Genomic DNA, 23,290 nt, shown 5'->3' with positions numbered 1-23,290 from the left:
TCAGTTTATGAGAAGCAGTTCGGATCCTAATCCGTGGAAACCGAAGATACTTCAGCGAGGATCCATACTTGTGACCACTCGTTCTGGCCTGTCAACAACTCTGTCTGACCTAGACACGAGTAGCGACGAAGAACAGTACACCATAGAAGGACCAATTCCCGTGGAGTTACCACTGTTGGAAGGCAATCCAGGAATGGCTGCCAACATGGACGAAGATCCAGAGATCGGTACGCTGAATGCGCATACCGAAGGAGAACCACCGCAAGCTATCGTGGTCACCCCGGGACAGACTGCTTGTGACGTGAAGCCTCATGTCATAGCGATTCTACCTACATACTGCGGGAAAAGCTATGAAGGGCCGTATGAGTTCCTTCACGAATTTTGTAAGATTTGTAGAGCGCAGAGAAGACCAGCAGGAGCGACTGAAGATGATTATAGGCTGAAAGCTCTGCCATTTGTGCTCTAGGGGGAAGCGAACACCTGGTTCATGCGCTTGCCCCCTGACTCTATTGAGACTTGGGCCGACTTCAAGTCAGCATTCCTGGGCGAGTTTTTTCCGTCATCTAAGACAAGCGCACTGAAGAGAGAAATAACGAATGTGAAGCAAGGATATGACGAGCCCTTGAGCGACTATTGGGCAAGATACATGGGTCTTTTGGAATCGTGTCCCAACCATCGCATGGCGGACATTGAAGTACATCATACTTTCTACGAGGGCATGAACGCGGTAACCAAAGACCTGGCCAATTCATCTTCGGGAGGAAGCTTCACGCAATTACGGGTCAGCGAAGCAAAGAGAGTCCTAAGGAAGCTACTGAATGCAAAGAAAGAGTATGACCATTCAAGGGAAGGATACAACCGAGAGCGGGCTGCTGTTGCATCGACTACTGATCAGGAGAACAAGCTGGAGCAGAAAATGGACTTGAAGATGGATGAACTGAAGAAGTCACTTTTGAGTGCCATCGAGAAGAGCACTCCACCACCTCTCCCAACTGGGAACTACAAGGGTGCAGAGCAGGGGAATCAAGGGGCCCAATACGAGCATCCGAATGACTTGATCAGTACGGAGCAAGCTAATGCTGCTGGGTATTTTAACCAGAATGGGAATTGGATCCAGGGGAGACAACGGGACGCACCATGGAGGGACCACCCGAATTTTCGATGGGGAGAAGGGAACCAAAACCAGAACCAAGGTCAAGGCCAGAACCAATATAACCCTTACCCGAACCAAAACCCTAACCGTGGACCAGCAAACCCAGACTTCCAGCCCAACTGGTCAGGAAGAAACCAACAAGCCCAACACTATAACCCACAAAGCTCAAACTCGAACCCTGTTTACGTGCCACCCCATCAGAGAAACTTCCAAAACTACCAAAATCAACCAAACCAAGCATCCCAACACCATCAGAACCAGAATCAATTCCAAGTCCAGCACCAGAATCAATATCCTCAAGATCAGTACACTCCTCCTGCCCAATATAACCAATACCCGCCTAATCAAGGACAGCAAACCTTCCAGAACTATCAACACCAAGGGCCGGGTCATTTCCAAAACTCGAACAGGCCGAGGAGATCCGTTGAGGACATGATGAGTGAAATGCTAGCATCACAACAGAACATCAAAGGGGAATTGCAAGCCCATAATGAGGTCGTGCAGGGGATGCAAAATGCCCAGAAAGAACATAAGGCGAACATGGATATGATGAATAGGCAGTTAGCTCAACTGGCCAGTTCGATGGGTGATTTGAAGGGAAATGTAGGAAAACTCCCATCTACAGTCCAAATGCCCGAGAAGGCAAATGTGAGTAAGGTCACGTTGAGGTCAGGAACTACTTATGATGCACCTCAACCGAAACAGCCGAGTGAAGGATCGAATGGAACGAAGATAGGAGGCGAGACAATTTCAGCTGAGGAAATAGGGAATTTCATGCCTCGAATGCAGGATCCATTCTTCCTGGATGATACACCAAGTATAAGAGGTGAACCCGATGCCTTACTGACCAGGAAGGAACCTCCTCAAGAGAAAAAACCCAGAATGGAGGCTCGGACCCAAGAGCTACCGAGGAAAGTTGCTGAGGAACCCGTAGAAGAAAAAAAAGGGGAGAAACCATTCCCATTCCGATTTGTTACAAAGAGGAAGAAAGAGAACCCGGTCGACTACTTGTCGATTTTTGGAAGGTTGGACGTCACCATACCATTCCTCCAAGCCGTGAAACTACCCCCGCTCGGAAAATTCATTAAGGATTTCATAGCCGGGAAAGCTCAAAAAGATGGACAAATCATGGTGGAAGGGATCGCATCCGCAATTGTGCAAGAGAAACTGCCGCCCAAAAGGGCCGATCCAGGTATGTTCACTTTACCCATAACTATAGGGGATGTGAAGGTTGAACATGCGATGTGTGATCTTGGAGCTTCCATTAATGTCATGCCATTATCAATCTATAACCGACTGAAAGGAGTGAGGCTGTCAAACACTAGGGTGTTGATCCAGCTGGCTGATAGGTCGTGCATAAGCCCTGAGGGAGTTTTAGAGAACGTGTTGGTTAGAGTACAGGAGTTCACATACCCTGCTGATTTTTATGTGATCAAAATGAGTGAGCATGAAGCGAGAGAGTCTAGTGGAGTCTTGTTAGGGAGACCTTTTTTGAGAACGGCTAAGACAATAGTGGATATGGCCGAGGGGACTATTTGCATTGATTTTAATGGTGAGAAGTTTACTTTTGATATAAATGATGCCATGAAGAAACCCATTGATTCTGAAAATCTATGCTTTGTTGATGTGATTGACCCTCTAGTCCAAGATTTTCTTGAGACCGAACTATTACAGGAAAAACTCCAGGCTTTAGATGCTTGTGATCAGGCCGACGAAGAAGCTGCTGCGTGGTGTGAGTTGATCAGTAGCCAGGGGTTGACCGACGAAGAAATAGAAGGAGCGATCAAGGAATTCTGTCAAAAGTCGGCGTTCATTGGAGCCGCAGGGGCCAAGCTTCCAGTCAGTACGGAAGAACCTTCAGGGGAAGACTTAAAGAAAGACGGGGAGGCCCAGAAAAACCCTCTACCCGAAGACACACTTCCACCCCAAGTCGAGCTAAAAAAGTTACCATCGAACTTGAAGTATGCCTACCTCGGGGAGGAGAACTCATATCCCGTAATCATCAACAGCAGTCTCACAAAAGAACAAGAAGCGCGGCTACTGACTGTGTTGAATAGGAATAAGAAGGCAATCGGATGGAGCCTTACAGATCTAGTAGGGATAAGCCCCGACGTTTGCATGCACCACATCAGGCTAGAAGAGGGAGCGAAGGCTCATCGAGATGCTCAAAGGAAGGTAAACCCTAACATGCGAGAGGAAATTTTAAAGGAAATCTTGAAGTTGTTGTCGCTAGGGATTATCTATTCAGTGCCGGACAGTGAGTGGGTCAGCCCGATCCACATGGTTCCAAAGAAATCCGGGATCCAAGTTGTCAAGAATGAGAGGAACGAGCTGATTCCAACAAGGCTGGTCACGGGTTGGCGAATGTGCATCGACTACCGGAAGCTGAACAACGCAACAAGGAAGGACCATTTTCCTTTGCCTTTCATCGACCAGATATTAGAGAGATTAGCTGGGAAAAAATTTTTCTGCTTCCTAGATGGGTACAGCGGGTACTTCCAAATTCACGTGGATCCTGAGGACCAGGACAAAACCACTTTTACTTGCCCGTTTGGAACCTATGCATACCGTCGCATGCCTTTCGGTTTATGCAACGCTCCAGGTACGTTTCAACGATGCATGATGAGCATATTTTCCGATTTGATTGAGGAGTGCATAGAAATATTTATGGATGACTTCACGGTTTACGGAGACTCGTTCGACTCTTGCCTTCATCATTTGGACATAGTTTTGGAAAGGTGTCAAGCAAAGAGTCTGGTTTTGAACTTCGAGAAGTGCCATTTTATGGTCACCGAAGGGATAGTCCTAGGACACGTAGTCTCAGAAAGAGGTATCCAGGTGGATCGAGCCAAGGTGGATGTCATATCCAAATTACCATTCCCTACTGATCAGAAGGGAATAAGGGGTTTCCTGGGACATGCTGGATTTTATCGAAGATTTATAAAGGATTTCTCCAAAATCGCCCAACCCCTTACCAGACTGCTTCAAAATGATGTGGAGTTCGTTTTTGATGAGCAATGCAAGGCAGCTTTCGATCTTCTCAAAGAAAAATTAGTATCCGCACCTATCATACGAGCTCCTGATTGGAACCATCCTTTCGAAGTAATGTGCGACGCCAGCGACTTTGCGGTAGGGGCCGTGCTGGGTCAGAAGATCGATGGGAGGAGGCACGTAATTTTTTATGCGTCCAAGACTCTAAATCAAGCCCAGCGGAATTACGATACCACCGAAAAGGAGATGCTGGCAGTGGTGTTTTCTTTCGAGAAGTTCCGGCCATATTTGCTGGGATCTAAGGTCGTAGTATACACTGACCATGCAGCCCTTAAGTATCTAGTTACCAAGAGAGAATCAAAACCACGCTTGATCCGATGGGTACTCTTGTTGCAAGAATTTGATTGGGAGGTGGAAGATAAGAGAGGAGTCGAAAACAAGGTGGCAGACCATTTGAGCAGAATAGTGCAAGAAGGAAACAGCGAGGAGGTGCACGACCAGTTTCCAGAGGAACACTTATGTGAGGTGATTTTTGCACCCAGAAAAATTGATTGGGAAGAAGTGTACAAACTTACTGGTCAGAATGATGCAGCAAAAGGAAAAGAGAAGGTAGGGCAGGAGCCATGGTATGCGGACCTGGCCAACTACCTAGTAACTGGAGAACTTCCAGAGGTACCAAGTGTTACCAAAGCCCAACGAATGAAGATCAAGAGTGAGGCAAAGTATTATTTTTGGGACGACCCTTACCTATGGAGGGTAGGATCCGATCAAGTGATAAGAAGGTGCATTCCTGACTGGGAACAGCGGGATGTGTTGACCCACTGCCATTCGTTAGCATGTGGAGGGCACTTCGGATCCAAGAAGACGGCAAGGAAGATTCTGGATAGCGGCTTTTACTGGCCAACTCTCAACAAAGATGCATACGAGTTCTGCCGGAGCTGTGAGCGTTGCCAACTGACCGGTGGAATATCTGCCCAAGATGAGATGCCGCAAGTACCGATTATTGTTTGTGAATTATTCGACATATGGGGAATGGATTTCATGGGGCCTTTTCCCTCGTCCTATGGCAATCTGTATATCCTAGTCGCGGTGGATTACGTCTCCAAATGGGTAGAAGCGACGGCCACAAGTACGTGTGAAGCAAAGGAGGTGGCCAAATTCTTAAAGAGTCACATTTTCAGCCGTTTCGGAGTCCCAAGGGCGATCATCTCTGATCAAGGTACACACTTTTGTAATCGTACAATTGAAGCTTTAATGAAAAAGTACGGTGTGCACCATAGACTTTCAAGCCCCTACCACCCGCAAGCTAACGGCCAAGCCGAGATCTCTAATCGAGAGATAAAGAAGATTTTGGAGAAAACTGTAAATCCTTCTCGGAAGGATTGGAGCGTGAGATTAGAGGATGCTCTCTGGGCATATCGAACAGCCTACAAGACCCCCATTGGTATGTCCCCTTACCGAATAGTTTTTGGAAAAATGTGCCACTTACCTGTAGGGATCGAGCACCGAGCATACTGGGCAGTACAGAAAGTGAATATGGATGCTACAGCCTGTGAGGAGGAAAGGAAGCTGCAATTACAGGAGCTTGAAGAACTTAGATTGGAATCTTTCGACTCGGCCATGTGGTACAAGGAGCGAACGAAATTATGGCATGATAGAAATCTGAGAACCAAGGAGCTCCATGTTGGCCAGAAAGTACTACTCTTCCAGTCGAGATTGAAGTTAATGCCCGGGAAACTCAAATCTAAGTGGACAGGACCGTACATCGTAACAGCCCTCCGAGCTAATGGAGCGGTGGAGATTTCAGGGAGTCTTTCTAACTCTGAGCCTTTTGTTGTGAATGGACATAGGTTAAAAATCTTTAGGGATAATAGTGAGGTGGGGGTAGTGGATGAAATTCCACTACTACCACATACTAAGGTCACATACTGATTAGTAAGATAGGAATTTGGAATTCCACGTGGCTAGTTTCATTTTGATAATATTCTGCATATACTGGCCAGGTAGGATTCCAAATTACCTAAGGAGAATGTAAATACTGTATATACGTAATTATTTTTTGCATGCTTGAAAATTTTCTAAAAATCCAAAAATATATTTTCGGGCCTTAAATTTAGGTTGGGGTACACTTTGACCAAGAGATTACCTATTTAGTGTCACTCCAATTTGTATTTAAGTGCCATTTTGAATTATTTTCCGTAATAGGTAAGTATAGAGGGAAATTGTGGATAGGACGTAAATTTGAATTAAGCGTGTGCAGCTTTTGCAGGGTGGCAGTGCTGGAATGGTGTGGAGCAGAGAGAGTACACACGCTAGCCAATCAGGAACCAACGCCTGTCGCCCAACCACTTTTCACATGAAGCGGCATGACCGGTAACCACTGATAGCCGGTTGAAACCACCTGCAACTGCCATTTCTAATCCGAACTAAACCAACCGACCCTCCCTTTCTCCCTCAAAAACCCTCATTTCCAAAATACCTTTCAAGAAATTCTCCTCTATCCCTCTCACAGAACCATCGTTCTCAAACCAAACCCTAATTTCTACCGTCAAATCACAAATTACAGTCATGGGTAAGAAAGCTATCGCGAGGAAAATCAAGCCCCGTCGTGCGAACACCCAAGATACGCAGCCGCTGCGAGAAGATACCCCGGAGGCCCAACCACAGTCGAACCAACCACCCGCACCGACTGCTCAACCGCCGGCCACTATTTCTTTGGATGCCGTAATGGTATTCCTTCGCCAACAAGACCCGACTAGGGACTGGACGGCGGCATTGACCAATTTCGGCCACACGGGGGGCATAGGAACCGCACCCAGTGAAATTCCTCATGCACAGGTCAGACACGCAGAACTACAGTCGGAGGAAGGATCTCCCTCAGCCACCGCGGCATCGGAACCCTCGGCACCAGATTCGGCAGACCTGGAAGCTATCGCCGCGTTTTACAGCTCCGACTCTGAGGAGCGAAAGAAAAGGTCCAGCCAAGTAAGGGAAACCCAGGGAGAGAGTGGCGGAGCAAAAATGACGCCCGAGAAGGACCCAGTATTTCAAGAAGTACGACGGCCAGAGATAGATCTGAACGAATCAGCCAGGAAACAGGGCCTCATGACGGACGAGGAGTTTGACTCGATAATGAACAGGGTAAACCAAAGAGAGGAGACAACTGACTTGGTGGCTGAGGGTCTGGACCTCGCACCAAGATCAGTAGGAGAGAATGAACAAGCTCTTAGAGAACCCATACCGAAGGATAAGACATCCCAGTCAGAAGGAGAAGAGGAGAGGGAAAAGCAGAGTGAAGCCAAGGAAGCAGGAACAGAGACAACAGAACCAGAGGTAGAGGCATCCACCCCAGGGGCACCTCCGGTAGTTAAACCGATCCCCGTCAGAAGGAAACTGGTAGTGACAACAGGCTCCAAGGCAGAGCCACCCAAACCGCAGAGGAAATCGCAACGTTGTTTGGGTAAGTGGACACCCAACAGGGCGAAACCGAACACGGCGGAGGATCCCCTAGAGATCGTGAGTGACGACGAACCCTGTCCGGCGCAAGAGGATCAGGGTGTGGAAGCCGAGCGGGTGGCTGAGGGACTGGACCTCGCACCCGAGTCAGTGAGCCCCGAACAATTGGAGAAGGAAGATGCCAAGAAAGAGTGTAGCTCCACTACCCAGGAGACGCCACCAACCGAGGCGGAAGAGGAAGCTAGATACCAAGTAGAAAGGAAAAGAAAGGGCAAGACCGTTGTGGAGAAAAAATCAAAAACCAAAAGAATGCGTACCCCGAACACAGGCATAGTGATCACTGAGACTGCCCGAAGGACCCCATCAAACCGGCAGACACAGAGCGATAGTGAGTACGAGGCCAGTGAAGAATCTGAATCAGATAGCGACACAACCATGGAAGAGGAGGAATACAAGGAGCGGGAACTCCCCAACGATCATCGAGAACTGTTGCATGCACCTGCCGAACCACTCCGGTATAAGCGTTGGACGGTGGAACTCACGGATGACGTTGTGGAAGAGATGAAGTTGTTTGACGACAAGAAGCTCCAGTCAGTTTACCGCACAAAGGACGCAAAAGGCAAGAAGGTTAAGTGTGGAAAGGTAATTCATCTCCCATCCTTAGATGAGATGCAAATTAGTGAATCGTTTCTAGCCCTTTTGCATGAGTTGGGTTTTGAATGGTTGTTGAGGAATGAGAAGTTAAGTGTCCCGGTCGATTTGGCCAAGGAGTTTTTCGCAACTTTTCGATTCGAAGTCACAACTGATTTGGATATAGAGTGTGTTAGCTTCAGGGTATTTGGAGGAGAAATTAGGATGAATCTGATTGAGTGGACTGTGAGGTTGGGTATATGCAGTTTGGAGGAGGCAATAGGACTTGAATGGAGAAACAGGGAGCGGGGGATTCCCCGCCGGCATGTGGAATTTGAGCCCCAGTCGGCTTGGGAGGAACTTACTCACCCCGGAGCAGGGCAGTTCCAATCCACGATCTCCCGATCGATCCACCTTAGCGACCCCGTTTTACGCCTGGTTCAACTTTTTTTAGACTACAATCTTTTGGGGCAGTCTAATTCGGCAGTCCGGACATCAATGACGGAGTTGTACCTTATATGGTGTGCAAAAAAGGGCAAGAAGCTGCACTTAGGGTTCTGGACTGCATACACATGTCACCTCGTCGCAACTCACCCAGCACGGAATATTTCCCTCTGCCATATATTGGGAATCTTCATGAGGAACAACATCACCGTTTCGGAGGACGAAGACCTAACCCCACTAACGATGGTGAGCGCCCCAGGATTGTTCGACATCCCTCTGTTCGTCCGAACGAACACGGTGTACATGAGGCAGGGCGTGCCCTACTTTTATGCGATGGGAGAAGAGGCAATACCCACTGCTCGGATAGCAACAGCTCAGGAAGCACCAGGACATGACCAGAGGCGAGACAGAATTGAACAATCTGTGGAAAAGATGGCTGAGGAAAATAGACAGATGAGGGAAGAGATGATTCGTTTAGCGTCAGCAATGGAACAGGTATTGAAGGAGTCTGCGGAGCAGAGAATACTGACTCAGAAGCAAGCCGCTCTAGAAAGGACAGTCACTGAAATGGCAGAGGAGAATCAGCAATTGAAGGCAGAGGTGATCAAGCTGGCAGGAGTTGTGGAAAGGATGTTGAAGGGCTCTGCAGAGCAGGATATGATGCATCAGAGGCAGGCGGCCATGGAAGCTATCGTATCAGATCTCGGGGAGGAAAACTCCAAGATGCAAAAAGCAATGAACAGAATGTTAGCCAGTATGGATAACATCTTAGAAGAAATGACCTACCTGAGGAAGGAGCAAGCTGCAGGACCGAGTGGCCATGGTGGCCGGACTGATGAACCACATATCCAAGAGACCGGAGTAGCAGATGAGCAAGAGACAGCGGACGCCGAGGTGCCGGCAAGAGCCGAGGAGCCGGCGAAGGAAAATGAAACTGGAACGGAAGAGGACAACCCGAAGGAACAACCTGCACCACCTGCCCCACGAAGGAGCAGGCGACTTCGATAGACCCCCCCCTACTGACCAAGTTAGTTTTTTTTTAAGTTTTTTTAACTTTTCGTATTTTTGTTATGTTGTGGTATTCGGTTAGGTAGTATAATCTGTGTTTGCGAGCAAACCCCACTTCATAACACTTAGCCTATTCCATAGTCTAAGTGTGAGAAGTTAGGGTTTGTTTCTTGGTAGCATGTTTTCTGTGTTTCTTTTGTATATACGTGTTTCTTTGTTTAGTGGATTTTGTCCGGTGTTCAAACCTCTCCCACTTAGCCTATTCCATAGCCTAAGTGTGAGAAGTTTCTGTTTGAGTTGTTATTTTTGTTTGTTATTTTGTTGTCTGTGTGTCTACCATACTGGCCAGTACTTTTTTTTCACTTCACAGCCTTATCTGGGGCAGACACTTGTGAAGTAGGAGGGGGGACGTAATGGCCAGTATGATGTATATATGTGTGTTCTGTGTTTGTGCTCGTTTTGTGTTTTTTAGGTCTAGTTTTTTTATGTTGTGTGCTGATTTGGGCTTAAAACTCAACCGTCCTGAGCTGGAGGTGAGGGGAATTGAGGGAGATAAGACAAGCTGGAAAACCGAAACCACTCTCCTTAGTACCTCCTGACCAGTATGGATGATGTGAGTATGAGAGAAAAGCCCACACTTAGAGCCAAACACGAAAGCCCTCTAAAATGTGAGTTATAAGCCTTAAAGTGGAACCACTTTCCACATACACTTAAAGAAAAGAGAGGCTGCCACAATTTGCCTAGGGTGAAGTGATCACGGGTAGCAAATACTGAAGGCAGTAGGAACCCCCCCATAAAAAAAAAAAAAAAAAAAAAAAAAAAAAAAAAAAAAACCACCACCTTTAGAACCCTTTTTTCTTAACCTTTTATACCCAGATAAACACCCCTAGCCCCTGGGACTGTGTGTAAGGCATGAAACAAATGGAGCTTACTGGCTAGGAAGAAGTGTGAAAAAAGCAGAAACCAGCTGGGCAGGAAAGTTAGAAGAAAATCGACCAGGGAGACATTCCAGGTCCAAAAAAAGGAAGGGATAAGGGTGGCAAAGCCACGAAAAAAAAAAGAGAGGAAGAAAGAAAGAAAAGAAGAAAATGGTCAGAGATTTGACCACACAAAAAAATGAAGGAATAAGGGTGGCGAAGCCACAAGAAGCCTACTACCAGTTGGAAACTCAAGCCAGAAGCACCAGCTAAGAAAAGCAACTGATCAGAAGCCTGATGCACACAATCCCCCTTCATAAATTAAATAGAAGTTTTTGAACCTTAGAGCCTTAGGAACATCTACCCAAAACACTACAACCCAACAGCCCCGTTACAAGCCTTAAAGTCCTTCAGTAGCTGCACGTGAGATCTAAGTCCAAAGCAATTGTGGTTGAGCATGATGTGAGAATTCAGTCCTAACGTTCCTGGTGAGGTGCGAGTGACTGAGTGAACCTAGTGGTTGACCGAGAGTGTGGGCGATCTTGACAAGCAGATGTACTGACTGGGAGAGAAAGAGGGGGGCGGCAGAAGTTCAAGGCTGTCTAAGGCCGGATTGCACCTGATCCCGAGGGGAGGGATGGTTGAAAATGTAGCCCAATCTGTTAGTGTTTTATGTATTTCTGTGTTTGTGTTTGTGTTTTCTTTCTTCTTCGTCGTTGTAGTCTAGAGTCCAGTTTTAGGTAGAGTCGGGCAGGGAAGTAACCAGGCTAGAATGCGACTTATTGCTTTTTGTTTGTTCTTCACGCTTGAGGGCAAGCATGTGGTAAGTGTGAGCAGTTTGATAAGTCGTATTCTAGGCCTCGGTTACTGGTCAGTATGACAGGTTTAAATGATTATATTTGCAAAGCAGTTGCTCAAAGTGTGCAGGATAAGTGTTCTGGCCAGTAGGGAAGTTCCGGAGTGTTCGGGTAGAAAAAGCGCCAGCATGGTCTCATACTGATCCGTATACGTGCTAAAACGGCTTGAGATGAAGAAGACGGATAGCTGGGACGGATTACCCACAATTAAGGGCAAAGAAGTCAAATTGCAGCGAGGATTTACCCTAAAATCAAGGGTAGCCTCCCTATAAAAGGTAGCCAAGTTGGAGAGAGAAGGAGAAGCCGGGGGGATAGACTTCAATTCACCATCATCTTTAGGTAGAGAGTTCTCTCGGTAATTTCAGTCTTTCAGCCGTGTCCACTTCTTGCCTCGCCGAGCCATGATCACCTGACGTTCAGAATGTTCCCGAGTTCCAGTCATCGTCCGTTCCAGTTAGCTAGATCGTAGTTCCAGTCAGAGATTTTATCGCCCGGAGTGGCAAACAATCTTTAAATTGCTTTCGTAGTTTAATTAGTTCTCCGTCTTTACGTTGGATTTCTGTTACATTTTGGGATTTTGTTGTTTTGAAATGCTTGCTTTGGATATCCGAACGTGTTAATGCTATGAAGTTGATTTCCGTTTCGTTCATTGTAGTGTTCTTTTCTTTCCTTGTCTAGTTAGCTTAGATCTAAGATTTCTCGGTGTTTTAAGTGCTAAATCTCTAAATTCTGTTACGTAACAAATTTCTTTAGGATAGGTAAACATGTACTATTTGATCTGGAAGTAGATCGTTGCATGCAAGGCTTCGTTTTATTTTCTGAATCGATCTTTCATGTTGACCAGCATGCAGAAGTCCAGTTTCAGCGTTTGATTTCAGATTTGATTTCTTAGTTTTAGATCTGTGTTCGCGAGTTGTTAATCTGCGTTTGCCGGGTTGGATCTGGAATTGTTATCTGAGTTTAAGTTGTGTTGTTGGAGAAGACGATGTCTACATCCAGATTGGGGACCACCTTACTTTTATTTACTTTTGCTTTCTTTTGTCCTTCACCTCTGGTTGTACCTGCAGATCTGTCAGCCTAGTCACCACTACCTCCACTACACTCTGAATATTCTGTTTAGCCAAAAATAGAAATATCGTCCTTTCCAAACAATTTCTGTTACACCATGTCCCCTCATTTCCACGTACACAGTTGCATTCCATGATCTGCTCCCTCATCCTAGTCAGTAGGACGCCACCCTTTAATTACTCGCCTAGGTAGAAACTCAACCCGAGCGTGGTAGCTAACCAACCCTCCAAAACATCACCGCAGTAGTTTAAACGCACCATCTCTGTGGGATTCGACCCTTACCTCCACTATACTGATCAGTAGAAGTGGGTTGAGGAATCTTTGAAGACGAGGTCTAGGCTTAGTTAGGATCTTCATCCTGCCAGTAGGATATATCCTCACTTGAACGACACCTACGCACCTCGTAACCTCTTCAGAGATCCCTCATTATGAAGATGGCATCCGTCCGTAACATACTCGAAAGAAGGACAATAAGCATCATCTTGGGCAACTTGTTGGGGTACTTCTCCTGCAGTTGGTTCAGCTTCTTCTGTAACTACAACAGTTGGAGCTGACTCTTGCACAAGGGTGTCAACTTCGGACATGAACTGTTCATGGGTAATGTCCTCAAGAATCGGGAAGAATGAATTGTCAACCCGTATGCACGCTTGTGGTTGACACCCACCATCCTTCTAGTACATTGACACCCACAGTTGCATCTTCAAACCATGACGAACCAATTACATCCTACGCAAAACAAAACTGAATCAACACACAGACAAAAGTAAACACAAATGTACTAAATTCATTGGGACCAGTTGGAAGAGACACTGAGACCAGTTAGTGTGGAATGTTCAACACAACAAAACAGAACACAAACACAAATGAACTAAATCACAAATAGGTACTAAATCATTTATGGAAATCACAACTAACAAACGGGGTACTAAAATCAATCATGTAAATCACAACTGACAAACGGGGTACTAAAATCAATCATGTAAATCACAACTCACAAACGGGGGTACTATATCATAATCATTTATTGCAAATCACAACCAATTACCTCTTGCACGTGTGCATGGAAGTTTTCTCCTCCAACTTCTCCAACATCTGCCATAGCTTCAACAACATCTGGTACTGCTTGTAGTATACCTTCAACAACTTCTGGCTCTACTTCAACTTGTGGCATAAGTTCGACCTCAGACACTGCTGGTATAGCATCTGCTACTTTTTTCATAGCTTCAACCTCAGAGACTGGGGCTTCGAACGGTGCTGCTTCGGATGATACCTCTTCAAAGGCTTTCACCAAATTTTGACGTGCTACCTCGTCGTCCCTTTTTCCTCTTAGCACGGTCATTTTCTAGACTTTTTATAAGAAATTCATCGAACTCAACATCCTTATCATACCACCCAATCATCAAAGGCTGATTCTTTTGCACCACCTCCTGCTTCTGCATTCTCTTCCTTCCCGGTGGACGCTTTGGGACAGTTGGTTGAGCTTCTTCAATCTCTTCAATAATCACTCCTGCGGATTTCGGCGGCCAGAATTTGAGAACCTCTTGCCCTTCACCTGTCATCTTTTTAGTATAGCGGCCGCCCGGGTTATCTCCAAAACGTATATATGAACTAGCTTTATGCTAGTAGCAGCAACCTTGAGGAATTCAATTAGGTGTGCATCCTCAACAATGGGCATCAAAGGGCCTCCTATTACTTTCGCCTCACAGCCAGGACTATACTTTGGATGACAGTAATAAAACTCGCAAATTGTCTTCCTGTCATACCTCAACTTAAATAACATACTAGACAAGTCTATCAGCTCGAAGTGGTTAATGTCGCAGTCGTCGAAGAAAGTCAAATAACCCCCAACATACTTCTTCTCTTCTTTGGTTTCGAAGAACGAACCACCATGATGGAAAGCAACGGAAAACTTCCCAGGAGCGTCCTCTGTTAAAATTATTCAAAATCAGACAAATTAAATAACCTAACTTCTGACAAACTGAGAAATGGAAATAAATCGAACCAAGACATGGATCTAAATTACCAAAATTTAGAAATTTCGGAGCCCTAAATCACAAACTGGGACTATGTATCAGTGAAATTGTAAATTGCGATTTTAAAGCCTAACTTACTGTATTCTTCTTCGGGATAGAAAAAATCTAGTTCAGGATCTCGGACATCTCAGGTTTCTGTATCCACATGTCTAGGTGGTCGTGGTGGCGACGGCGATGGCGATGGTGCGGGATGTTTTTTTACGCCGAGACCCATTTCGCGAGGAGGAAGCACAAGAGGACCCAACTCGCTTCCGTTTTGGCGCCATTCATGCAAGAGATTTCAATGACGAAGGGAGGTTACAACAGATACTGAGTAGGGGTGTGGGAGTGAAGTGGTGTGGAGGGAAGTGCAGAGTCAAATTGTGAATAGTTTGAAAATGTTTTAAAATTCTCGCTCCAAGCGTATATGTGAAGAATACGAAATGGCTGCACAATATGTCCAATCGCCCGCCAACCATCACTTGTGTCAGGAACAGTAAAGTAGCAGCATGCAGGCCAGGCCGCCGATGTCAGAATGTTCACTGAAATGACCGAAATACCCTTTTAGGGCTTAAGGGCAATATAGTCACAAAAAACACGATATGTGATTATGTTTAAGGTTAGGGTTATATGGCGATTTTTTTGTTAGGGGTCTGCAGTGACACAAATGGAAACGTTAGGGACTTTTGATGTAGTTCACTCTTCTTTTTTAATGTCATCACAAAGTGTTTATATCAATAATTCTCGATTAGATTAAATTTGTTTGATATGCATTTAATTCTTGAGTACTACTCCCTCCATCCCAAGGAAGATGACCTCTTCCTTGGATGGCACGAGAATTTATGCAAGTTTATTTTGTGTGTGAAATGAAGAGAGTAAAGTAAGAGAGAATAAAGTAGAAAGAAAGATGTTTCCATTTTTAGTAATGAGTCATCTTAGTTGGGACAAATCAAAAAGGAAAGTGAGTCATCTTCAATGGGACGGAGATAGTAGTATATATCTAAAAACAATCCGTTATTTTTAAGATCGTCAAGACAAAACATAAAAGTCTCTTCCTACTATTAATTTTGATGACAAAAATATCAAGAGATACATGCAACTATTAACGGTGATATAGCAAAAATATTTCTTTTTCTTGGGCCCGTCACAAAATTACTGGCTCACATTGATTATAACGGACGGTGGGAGTAACTGTAATGACCGATGCAGCCCCAACACTCATCTCAGCTGCCAGACAATTTCGACCACGGGCACTTCTTCATCCTCAGCCTCACATTCTCTAAAATGTCCATTTCTCTAAATTAAAATAAACCAAAAAGAAAATACCAACTCCAGTTCTCCACCACCATTCCCCCTCTTCACTTCTCAGTTTCTGCAATCTAATAAAGGAAGGATCTTTCTGCTTATTGAGGTTCAAGAATTGAAAAAAGATGGCTACTTTATCAAGAAATCTCACACTTTTGCCTGACCCCGTGCCTGTCTTTCTTTCTCTTCAAAACCCCTCCAAAATTCTCAAGCTTTCTCCTTCTAGAATCCACAGCTTTAAGCCTCGAGGTACTATCAGAATTTCAGGAACTAGAATTAGGGCTGTGAGGAGAGAGGAAAGTACTCTTCTTGATGAGAGAGATGCAGAATTGGAGATTAGGTTAAATCGTAGTGTGAATGGGAATGGTAGTGGGAGCTCTGCCTATGGCAATGGCTCAGCTCGGAGTTATGCTAATGGAAGTGCGAGAGTTGAGGAAGAAAATGAAAATTTGGTAAAATATGTAAATGGGAATGTGGCTGCTAAAAGTGGAGTGGAAGTAGTGAAAATAGATAAGGTGATTAGTGGAAAGAAAAAAACTGTTGAAGAGATAGGGCAAGAGGATGCTTGGTTCAAGAGAAAAGAACAAGATCAAGTTGAGGTATATTGTTAGTTTTGCGATAATCAAAGGTGTAATGTTTTTTGATGTAATGCTCAAACCTAGGCAAATTTTGGTAGCTCTTTAAGTTTAAGTGATTTGGGTTTTATGTTATTTTCCTATGAAGTTGGATGCCTGATGACTTCATAATGGGTAAAAGAATTCGAGAATGCTGGGCTTGTTTTGAGTTTATGTTTATTGGATGCATATGTAGTAGGAATTTGAAAATCTGGCTGTAAGCGTGACACGAATTTATTGGTACATAACTATACATGGTTTTGTATAGGTATCTGTTGCCCCTGGTGGCCGATGGAACAGATTTAAAACTTATTCGACGATTCAGAGGACTTTGGAAATATGGGGGTTTGTTCTCAGTTTTGTATTCAAGGCTTGGTTAAGCAATCAGAAGTTCTCATACAGAGGTTAGCTTCCTCAGCTAATGTAGTTTTGACGCAAATTTGTTAGAGAAAAATATATAGTTGTGTTGTATGAGTATGCGGATTACTTGGAAGCCGAAGAGACTGAAGGGGTAACTATAGTTTGCTGATTATTATATCTAGAACCTCTCTTACCAACATTTCACATTATACAATGTGTCTGTCACTTTGCTTATACTTTTCTCTCTTTCTTTTGTTTGATCATAAATCTTCTAGTAAGACATTTCTCTTCTCTGTATGTGGAGTCTCGTTTCTGTTTATTTACCAACTTACTATCTCACCAATTGCTATTTCTTTTACTTTATATAGAGAATTCAAAAATAGACTTGTATGTGGTGAATGTGTTTTTCCACCAAAAGAAAGATGCCAAAATGTTGACAAGCTTTCTCAATATGCTGCTGCAAGCAATGTTTCTTGGACTTATGTGCTTTTGCTACTATTTTCTATTCCTTAAGAACCATTGGTTCAAATCAGGATGCTTCTTCTGTGGGATGGTTTGTCATTTTACTTATGATGTGGTTTTTGGTTAATAAGCTCACCTACAATTTGGACAGGATGACCCTCCCCCTCCCCCCCTCCCCAACTTGTCTTATATGTTACATAAGGGATGCCCCATCCATGTGCAGGAGGAATGACCGAGGAAAAGAAATCTCAGAGGCGGAAGGTATTGGCCAAGTGGTTGAAGGAAAATATTTTGAGACTGGGTCCTACTTTCATCAAAATTGGTCAGCAGTTCTCTACAAGAGTAGACATACTTCCTCAAGAATATGTTGATCAATTGTCAGAGCTCCAGGTAAAACTCATTTATCTGAAATTTGTAATGCTCCACTCCAACTTCTTGGGATTTTATCCCTTGAATACTTAGTGCTTTCTTATTAAAGAAATAGGATATTGGTTCCTAATACCATGAACTTTGGCCAAATTCTGGTATTTCGAAATAAGAACTTTAAATTTGGTCTAAAATATCATGAACATTACATTTCGTGTGTTATTTCCCAACCCAACCCAAATGTGATATTTTCGGCGAAAACTTATTCTACGTGTTTAACCGTGAAATATATAAGATATATTAGACCAGTTTTTAAGTTTGTTGCAAGTAGAATAAAAAACCACGCAGAAAGTCACGTTGATTTAGTAGTGCCAAATAGGATAACAAGCCACGTAAGTTAGTCAGATATGGTGATTATCCGCCGTGGGAAATAACAAACAAAATGTAAAGTTTGTGATATTTTAGACCAGTTTTAAAGATTGTGGTTTTAGGGAGTGACCAATATCCCTAAAGATATTAAATTGAGATATACATTCTGTCATGCTTGTTATAATCATCTATCCGACTGAAGTCTGTAGGTTGGAGCTACTATAACATATTTGCAACAGATTTGCCTCTAGTGTTACAATAAGAGATAACTTTTGTGAAACTTCATGCTTGCCAAAGAAATTTCTCATAATTCGTTTTAGTTAAACTTAAATTACTGAATTTCACTTAGCAATGAAGGTAAAAGAAAATACAATTATAGCATCATTGCTATTAGACCATATTTGAACACTCTTTTTGGCTCTATCTATCTGCCTTCTTCCTTCACAACTACCTCTGCATTTTTGTTATCAAGAAGTTATTTTTGAGAAGTAGTTAGCCTATTATAAAATTAGGTCAGTGAAAGTAATCTACTTAGCTACTTCATGCAGGATCAAGTTCCTCCTTTTCCATCAGAAACTGCTGTAGCCATAGTGGAGGAAGAGCTTGGATCTCCCGTGGATGATATATTTGACAGATTTGACCGAGAGCCAATTGCTGCCGCAAGTCTTGGTATATCAAATTCACCCTTGACGCAATGTGATAGGCTAGTAAATATTCTATTAACTGAGAAGGTTTTATTTATCACACTAATAATGTTTCCAATTTGTAGGTCAGGTTCACCGAGCAAAATTGAAGGGACAGGAAGTTGTTATTAAAGTACAGAGACCTGGATTGAAGGATCTTTTTGACATAGACCTTAAGAATTTGAGGGTAAGTTTGATTGTGATTGTTCATTGTGCTCAGTTCCTTATGCTAGTTCTTGGCTTAAATCAGCTTTTCATGAGCTGCCGAGCACAAGAATCTCGTTCTTCTGAAACAATAACATAGGAGGTGTGTATTGCTCTGATTTTCTTACTTCCTCAGGTGATAGCTGAATATCTCCAGAAAATAGATCCAAAATCAGATGGTGCTAAAAGGGACTGGGTCGCCATATACGATGAATGTGCAAGTGTCTTATACCAGGTAAGAAGTTTCGTTCGAAAATTTAGGTGGGCTAACTTATATGTGGGATATGGCAACACATACACTTAGGCACACACATAATATTTATTTATTTATTCAATCCAACATTCTGTTGTGATTTTCTCGATATATTAACATAATTTGTATCTAAAATATTTATGATGCAACAATTTTCAGGAGATTGACTACACTAAAGAAGCTGCTAATGCAGAGAAGTTTGCAGATAATTTTAAAAACATGGATTATGTGAAAGTTCCATCTATATATTGGGAGTACACAACTCCACAGGTTCGAACTTAGGAATTGTCAAAGATGGAAATTTTATGTCTTAGATATTTTATGTAGTTTATTGACGAGTTCCATGGCTGATAGGTTCTTGTTATGGAATATGTTCCGGGGATCAAAATAAACAGGATAAAAGCTCTTGATCAGTTGGGTGTTGACCGCAAGAGGTATAATTCTAAGCTCACTAACTTTATTACACATTGTCTTTTTAATCTTCACTTATCTGGAACACTTATTGTTATTTGTTAATTCACATTAGATTAGGTCGATACGCTGTTGAGTCTTACCTGGAGCAGATATTATCTCATGGCTTCTTCCATGCGGACCCGGTGAGTGCTCCTCACTCTTGTTGTTCGGGAACTGTTTGCTCGTTGACTAACATGCGTACTTTAATTTCTTCTGCAGCATCCTGGAAATATAGCCGTGGATGATGTTAATGGTGGAAGATTGATCTTCTATGACTTTGGAATGATGGGAAGGTGTATTTTCTATCTGCAGTCCTGTAGAAAATATTTGTTTCCTTGATTATAGTTTGATTATCTTTATTGCAACATGACGTCTTGATGTAAACATTCGCAGCATAAGTCCTAACATCAGAGAGGGCTTGCTAGAAGTGTTTTATGGAGTTTATGAGAAAGATGCCGATAAGGTCATTTCTCAAAATTTAATTATCTCCTGCTTATGAACATAATTGATACGTCTGAATTTTAATTCAATATGTTATGTTTGATTCACTTGCGATAACCCTCAATTTAATGCAGGTTCTTCAAGCAATGTTTCAAATGGGTGTTCTGGTACCAACTGGAGATTTAACGGCTGTTAGACGAACTGCAAAGTTCTTCCTCAACAGGTTTTCATTTGTGGCTAGCTAACGCTTTCTTTGGCCAGAGTATGCTAATAAAAAACTACACACTAAGGTGAAATTGAAATACTGTAGCTTCGAGGAGCGCCTTGCAGCACAAAGAAAAGAGAGAGAAACGGCAACGGTGGAACTTGGATTCAAGAAGCCATTGACCAAAGAGGAAAAGATCGAGAAAAAGAAACAACGTCTCGCTGCAATTGGTAAGTTGTTACTGTGGATTAATTTGTTAAACAATTGGTAATACATTAATGAGTCAGGTTAATTATTCTATGTGAAGTTATCTACTTTTGCTGATTAGGGAAATGAAATCTGATGGTTTGTGCTTTAACAGGTGAAGATTTGTTGGCTATTGCAGCAGATCAACCTTTCCGCTTTCCTGCCACTTTTACCTTTGTTGTTAGATCCTTTTCGGGTAATTCACGGTAGTTCGTACTTCATAGTACATTACTGACATATTTTAGTGCTGTTTGATACTAAAGTTCATTTATCTGTATAGTGTTGGATGGTATTGGGAAGGGACTCGATCCTCGATTTGACATCACTGAGATTGCTAAACCGTAAGCATTTTGAGATTTCTGAAATTAAACAAAAGTATCAATAACCATAAGCTTAGATTATCTTTATTTTGACTAATGTATACTTGTTTTTCTACACAGCTATGCTCTGGAATTGTTAAAGTTCCGTGAAGCGGGCATTGAAGTTATTATAAAGGCAAGTTTGCGCAGAGGCTCTTTTGGCATTATATAAATCAAGGACTCAAAAATGAAAAACTTGCTAAAAATCCGATCTTGCCTGTTCCCAGGACTTCAGGAAAAGATGGGATCGACAAGCTCGTGCATTTTACAATCTATTTAGGCAGGCTAATAGGGTTGAAAAGCTGGCTGAAGTTATACAACGATTGGTAGTCTTCCTTGATCTGTAGATTTAACAAAGCATGAATTATTTTTCTGATCATTTTTTATCATCCATCTTTGTTAGGAGCAAGGCGATTTAAAGCTTCGCGTACGAGCTTTGGAATCTGAGAGAGCTTTCCAACGCGTTGCAACTGTTCAAGAGACAATTGGGAATGTAAGTTTGTGCATACAAAAATGTAACATATTTTTTTGACCTTGTATTCCTCGATTTCGCTAAACATTATGAGTAAACCGACAGATTGTTGCTGCTGGAAGTCTGATAAACTTGGCTACAATTTTGTATGTGAACTCCATCCATGTAAGTCATCAGATTTACCTATCAATGGAAGATTTAATGCTGCCTGGGACAATATCTGCTACTGTTAGTTGATATTGTTCAACACCACCGGCTGCGAATCTTCCAGTTTTAAGCTGTACATCTTTTGATAGACACAAAATTTTGGTCTGCAGGTGCCTGCTACGATTGCATACGTCCTTTGTGCGTTTTTCGGGTTGAAGGTGTTGATCGGCATTGTGAAGGTTAAGAAATTTGACCAAAGAGAGAGGCTAATCACTGGTACTACTTAAGTAAATGGTAAGTGATGTTCACAATGGCACATTACCATAAAGAAAAATTGTGGCTTCCTATTGCTCTACGTTGTTGATTTCGTTAAGAGGGCTTGCGTTGCGCGTGCTTGATTATATACTGTTGTTATGCAGGTTGAGCGGAATTGAGATGACGGTTTGTAAAGCGATTCATTACGTTTCGACTGACATGATAAATCATAGGTTTGCTGAGACATGATTCCAAAAAAATTACTACCAAATTTGAGAATGTAGAAATGTGGCAAGTTTGGGGTGGGGCGAGGATTGATTTTTGTGGCTGTAACATTCCTTGCTGTATATGTAAGAATGTATATGAAAATTGCACAAAACATATTGTTGGGATGAATTGCCTTTAATATTTCATACCTTAACTTTTTTCTTCACTAATGTAAATGATTAGACTTTTTGAAATAAATAAAACTTCTAAAATTGTTGCAAACATTTTACAATTATCCTCACTAGTAGTGTAAATGATTAGACTTCTTGAAATAAATAGAACTTATAGTATATGTAAACTAGTAAAAGTACTAATATTAAAGGGTTTATTTCGATAATAAGAGGTTTAGTATTAACTGATAAAATAAAGAAAAGACAAAGAAAGGAAAAAATATGTTGCCATTGAGGTTGAAATAGAGATTAAAAGACTAATTACTTAACCATTAGGCTACTAAGAGCATCCGCAACGGTGGCAACGGTCGCCACCGCCGTCCGCGCCGCTGGCAAGGCGAAGCACCGCCGCTGGCAAGGCGAAGCACCGCCGCTGAGCAGCTGACGTGGCGGCACGGGATTGGGCAACGGCATAGCCGTTGCCTTCAAAAAAAATTTTTTTTATTTAAAATCGGTTTTTAATTAAAAAAACCGATAAAAAAAATTTATAACCGTTTATTACCGTTTTTTACTCTTTTTTTTATTTTTTATTTTTTCCCCCCAAAAATACACACTTTCATCTATAAATACCCTCACTTTCACACCCAAAAATTCACATCAAACTACACAATTCTCATCTTCATTCTCCAATATCCATTCTCATCTTCATTCTCCCATATCCATTTTCATCTTCATTCTCTCATACCCTAACAATGTCCGGCCAAGGCGATGACAACCCGCCCTCTCACGGTTGGAACCCCCAATGGTTCGGGGGACAACCGTTTCCTAGTCCGGAAACGGAATATTCGGCCCCTCCTCTCACCTAAGATTCGGTCGTTCCGGGTGGCTACCGGCTATACCCAATCGACGACCAAGGTGCCTCCGAAGGGCGATACGGGAGGACACTGGAGCCTAGGTCGACCGCCCCTTCCCAAACTCCGACTCCTCCTACTCGCGCCGGTGTCCGCACACCGTACACTCCGGCGGAGATGGATAAATTGTTCAAGGCGTACTTCGAAATCTCCGAAGATACGGCGGTTGGCACAAACCAATCCGGCGATCACTTTTGGTGGCGCGTCTCTAACCGGTACAATGCAAACCGGCCGCCGGGAACGATCGAGCGCAACGAGAGTATGGTGCCGAT

At 43.1% G+C, this 23,290-nt stretch overlaps 1 protein-coding gene across 1 annotated transcript; it reads left to right on the top strand.

Moving 5' to 3' along the window:
• The first annotated feature begins 15,752 nt into the window (after positions 1 to 15,752).
• Positions 15,753 to 22,163, top strand: LOC121765342 (protein ACTIVITY OF BC1 COMPLEX KINASE 8, chloroplastic-like). Its single transcript, XM_042161456.1, has 21 exons — positions 15,753 to 16,440; positions 16,724 to 16,859; positions 17,501 to 17,667; positions 18,561 to 18,681; positions 18,782 to 18,882; positions 19,036 to 19,134; positions 19,312 to 19,422; positions 19,507 to 19,586; positions 19,679 to 19,748; positions 19,825 to 19,898; positions 19,999 to 20,068; positions 20,181 to 20,269; positions 20,357 to 20,481; positions 20,613 to 20,693; positions 20,778 to 20,838; positions 20,938 to 20,992; positions 21,084 to 21,182; positions 21,260 to 21,349; positions 21,434 to 21,493; positions 21,646 to 21,769; positions 21,895 to 22,163. Exons 1-20 carry the CDS (start codon positions 15,967 to 15,969, stop codon positions 21,760 to 21,762), a joined length of 2,280 nt encoding a protein of 759 aa, XP_042017390.1. The 5' UTR covers positions 15,753 to 15,966; the 3' UTR covers positions 21,763 to 21,769; positions 21,895 to 22,163.
• The last annotated feature ends 1,127 nt before the right edge of the window (positions 22,164 to 23,290 follow it).

The sequence above is a fragment of the Salvia splendens genome, chromosome 14, assembly GCF_004379255.2.
Source record: "Salvia splendens isolate huo1 chromosome 14, SspV2, whole genome shotgun sequence".
Taxonomy (NCBI): Eukaryota; Viridiplantae; Streptophyta; class Magnoliopsida; order Lamiales; family Lamiaceae; genus Salvia; species Salvia splendens.
The sequence above is the reverse complement of the archived record's forward strand: the minus strand, read 5'-3'. Positions and strand labels throughout refer to the sequence as shown.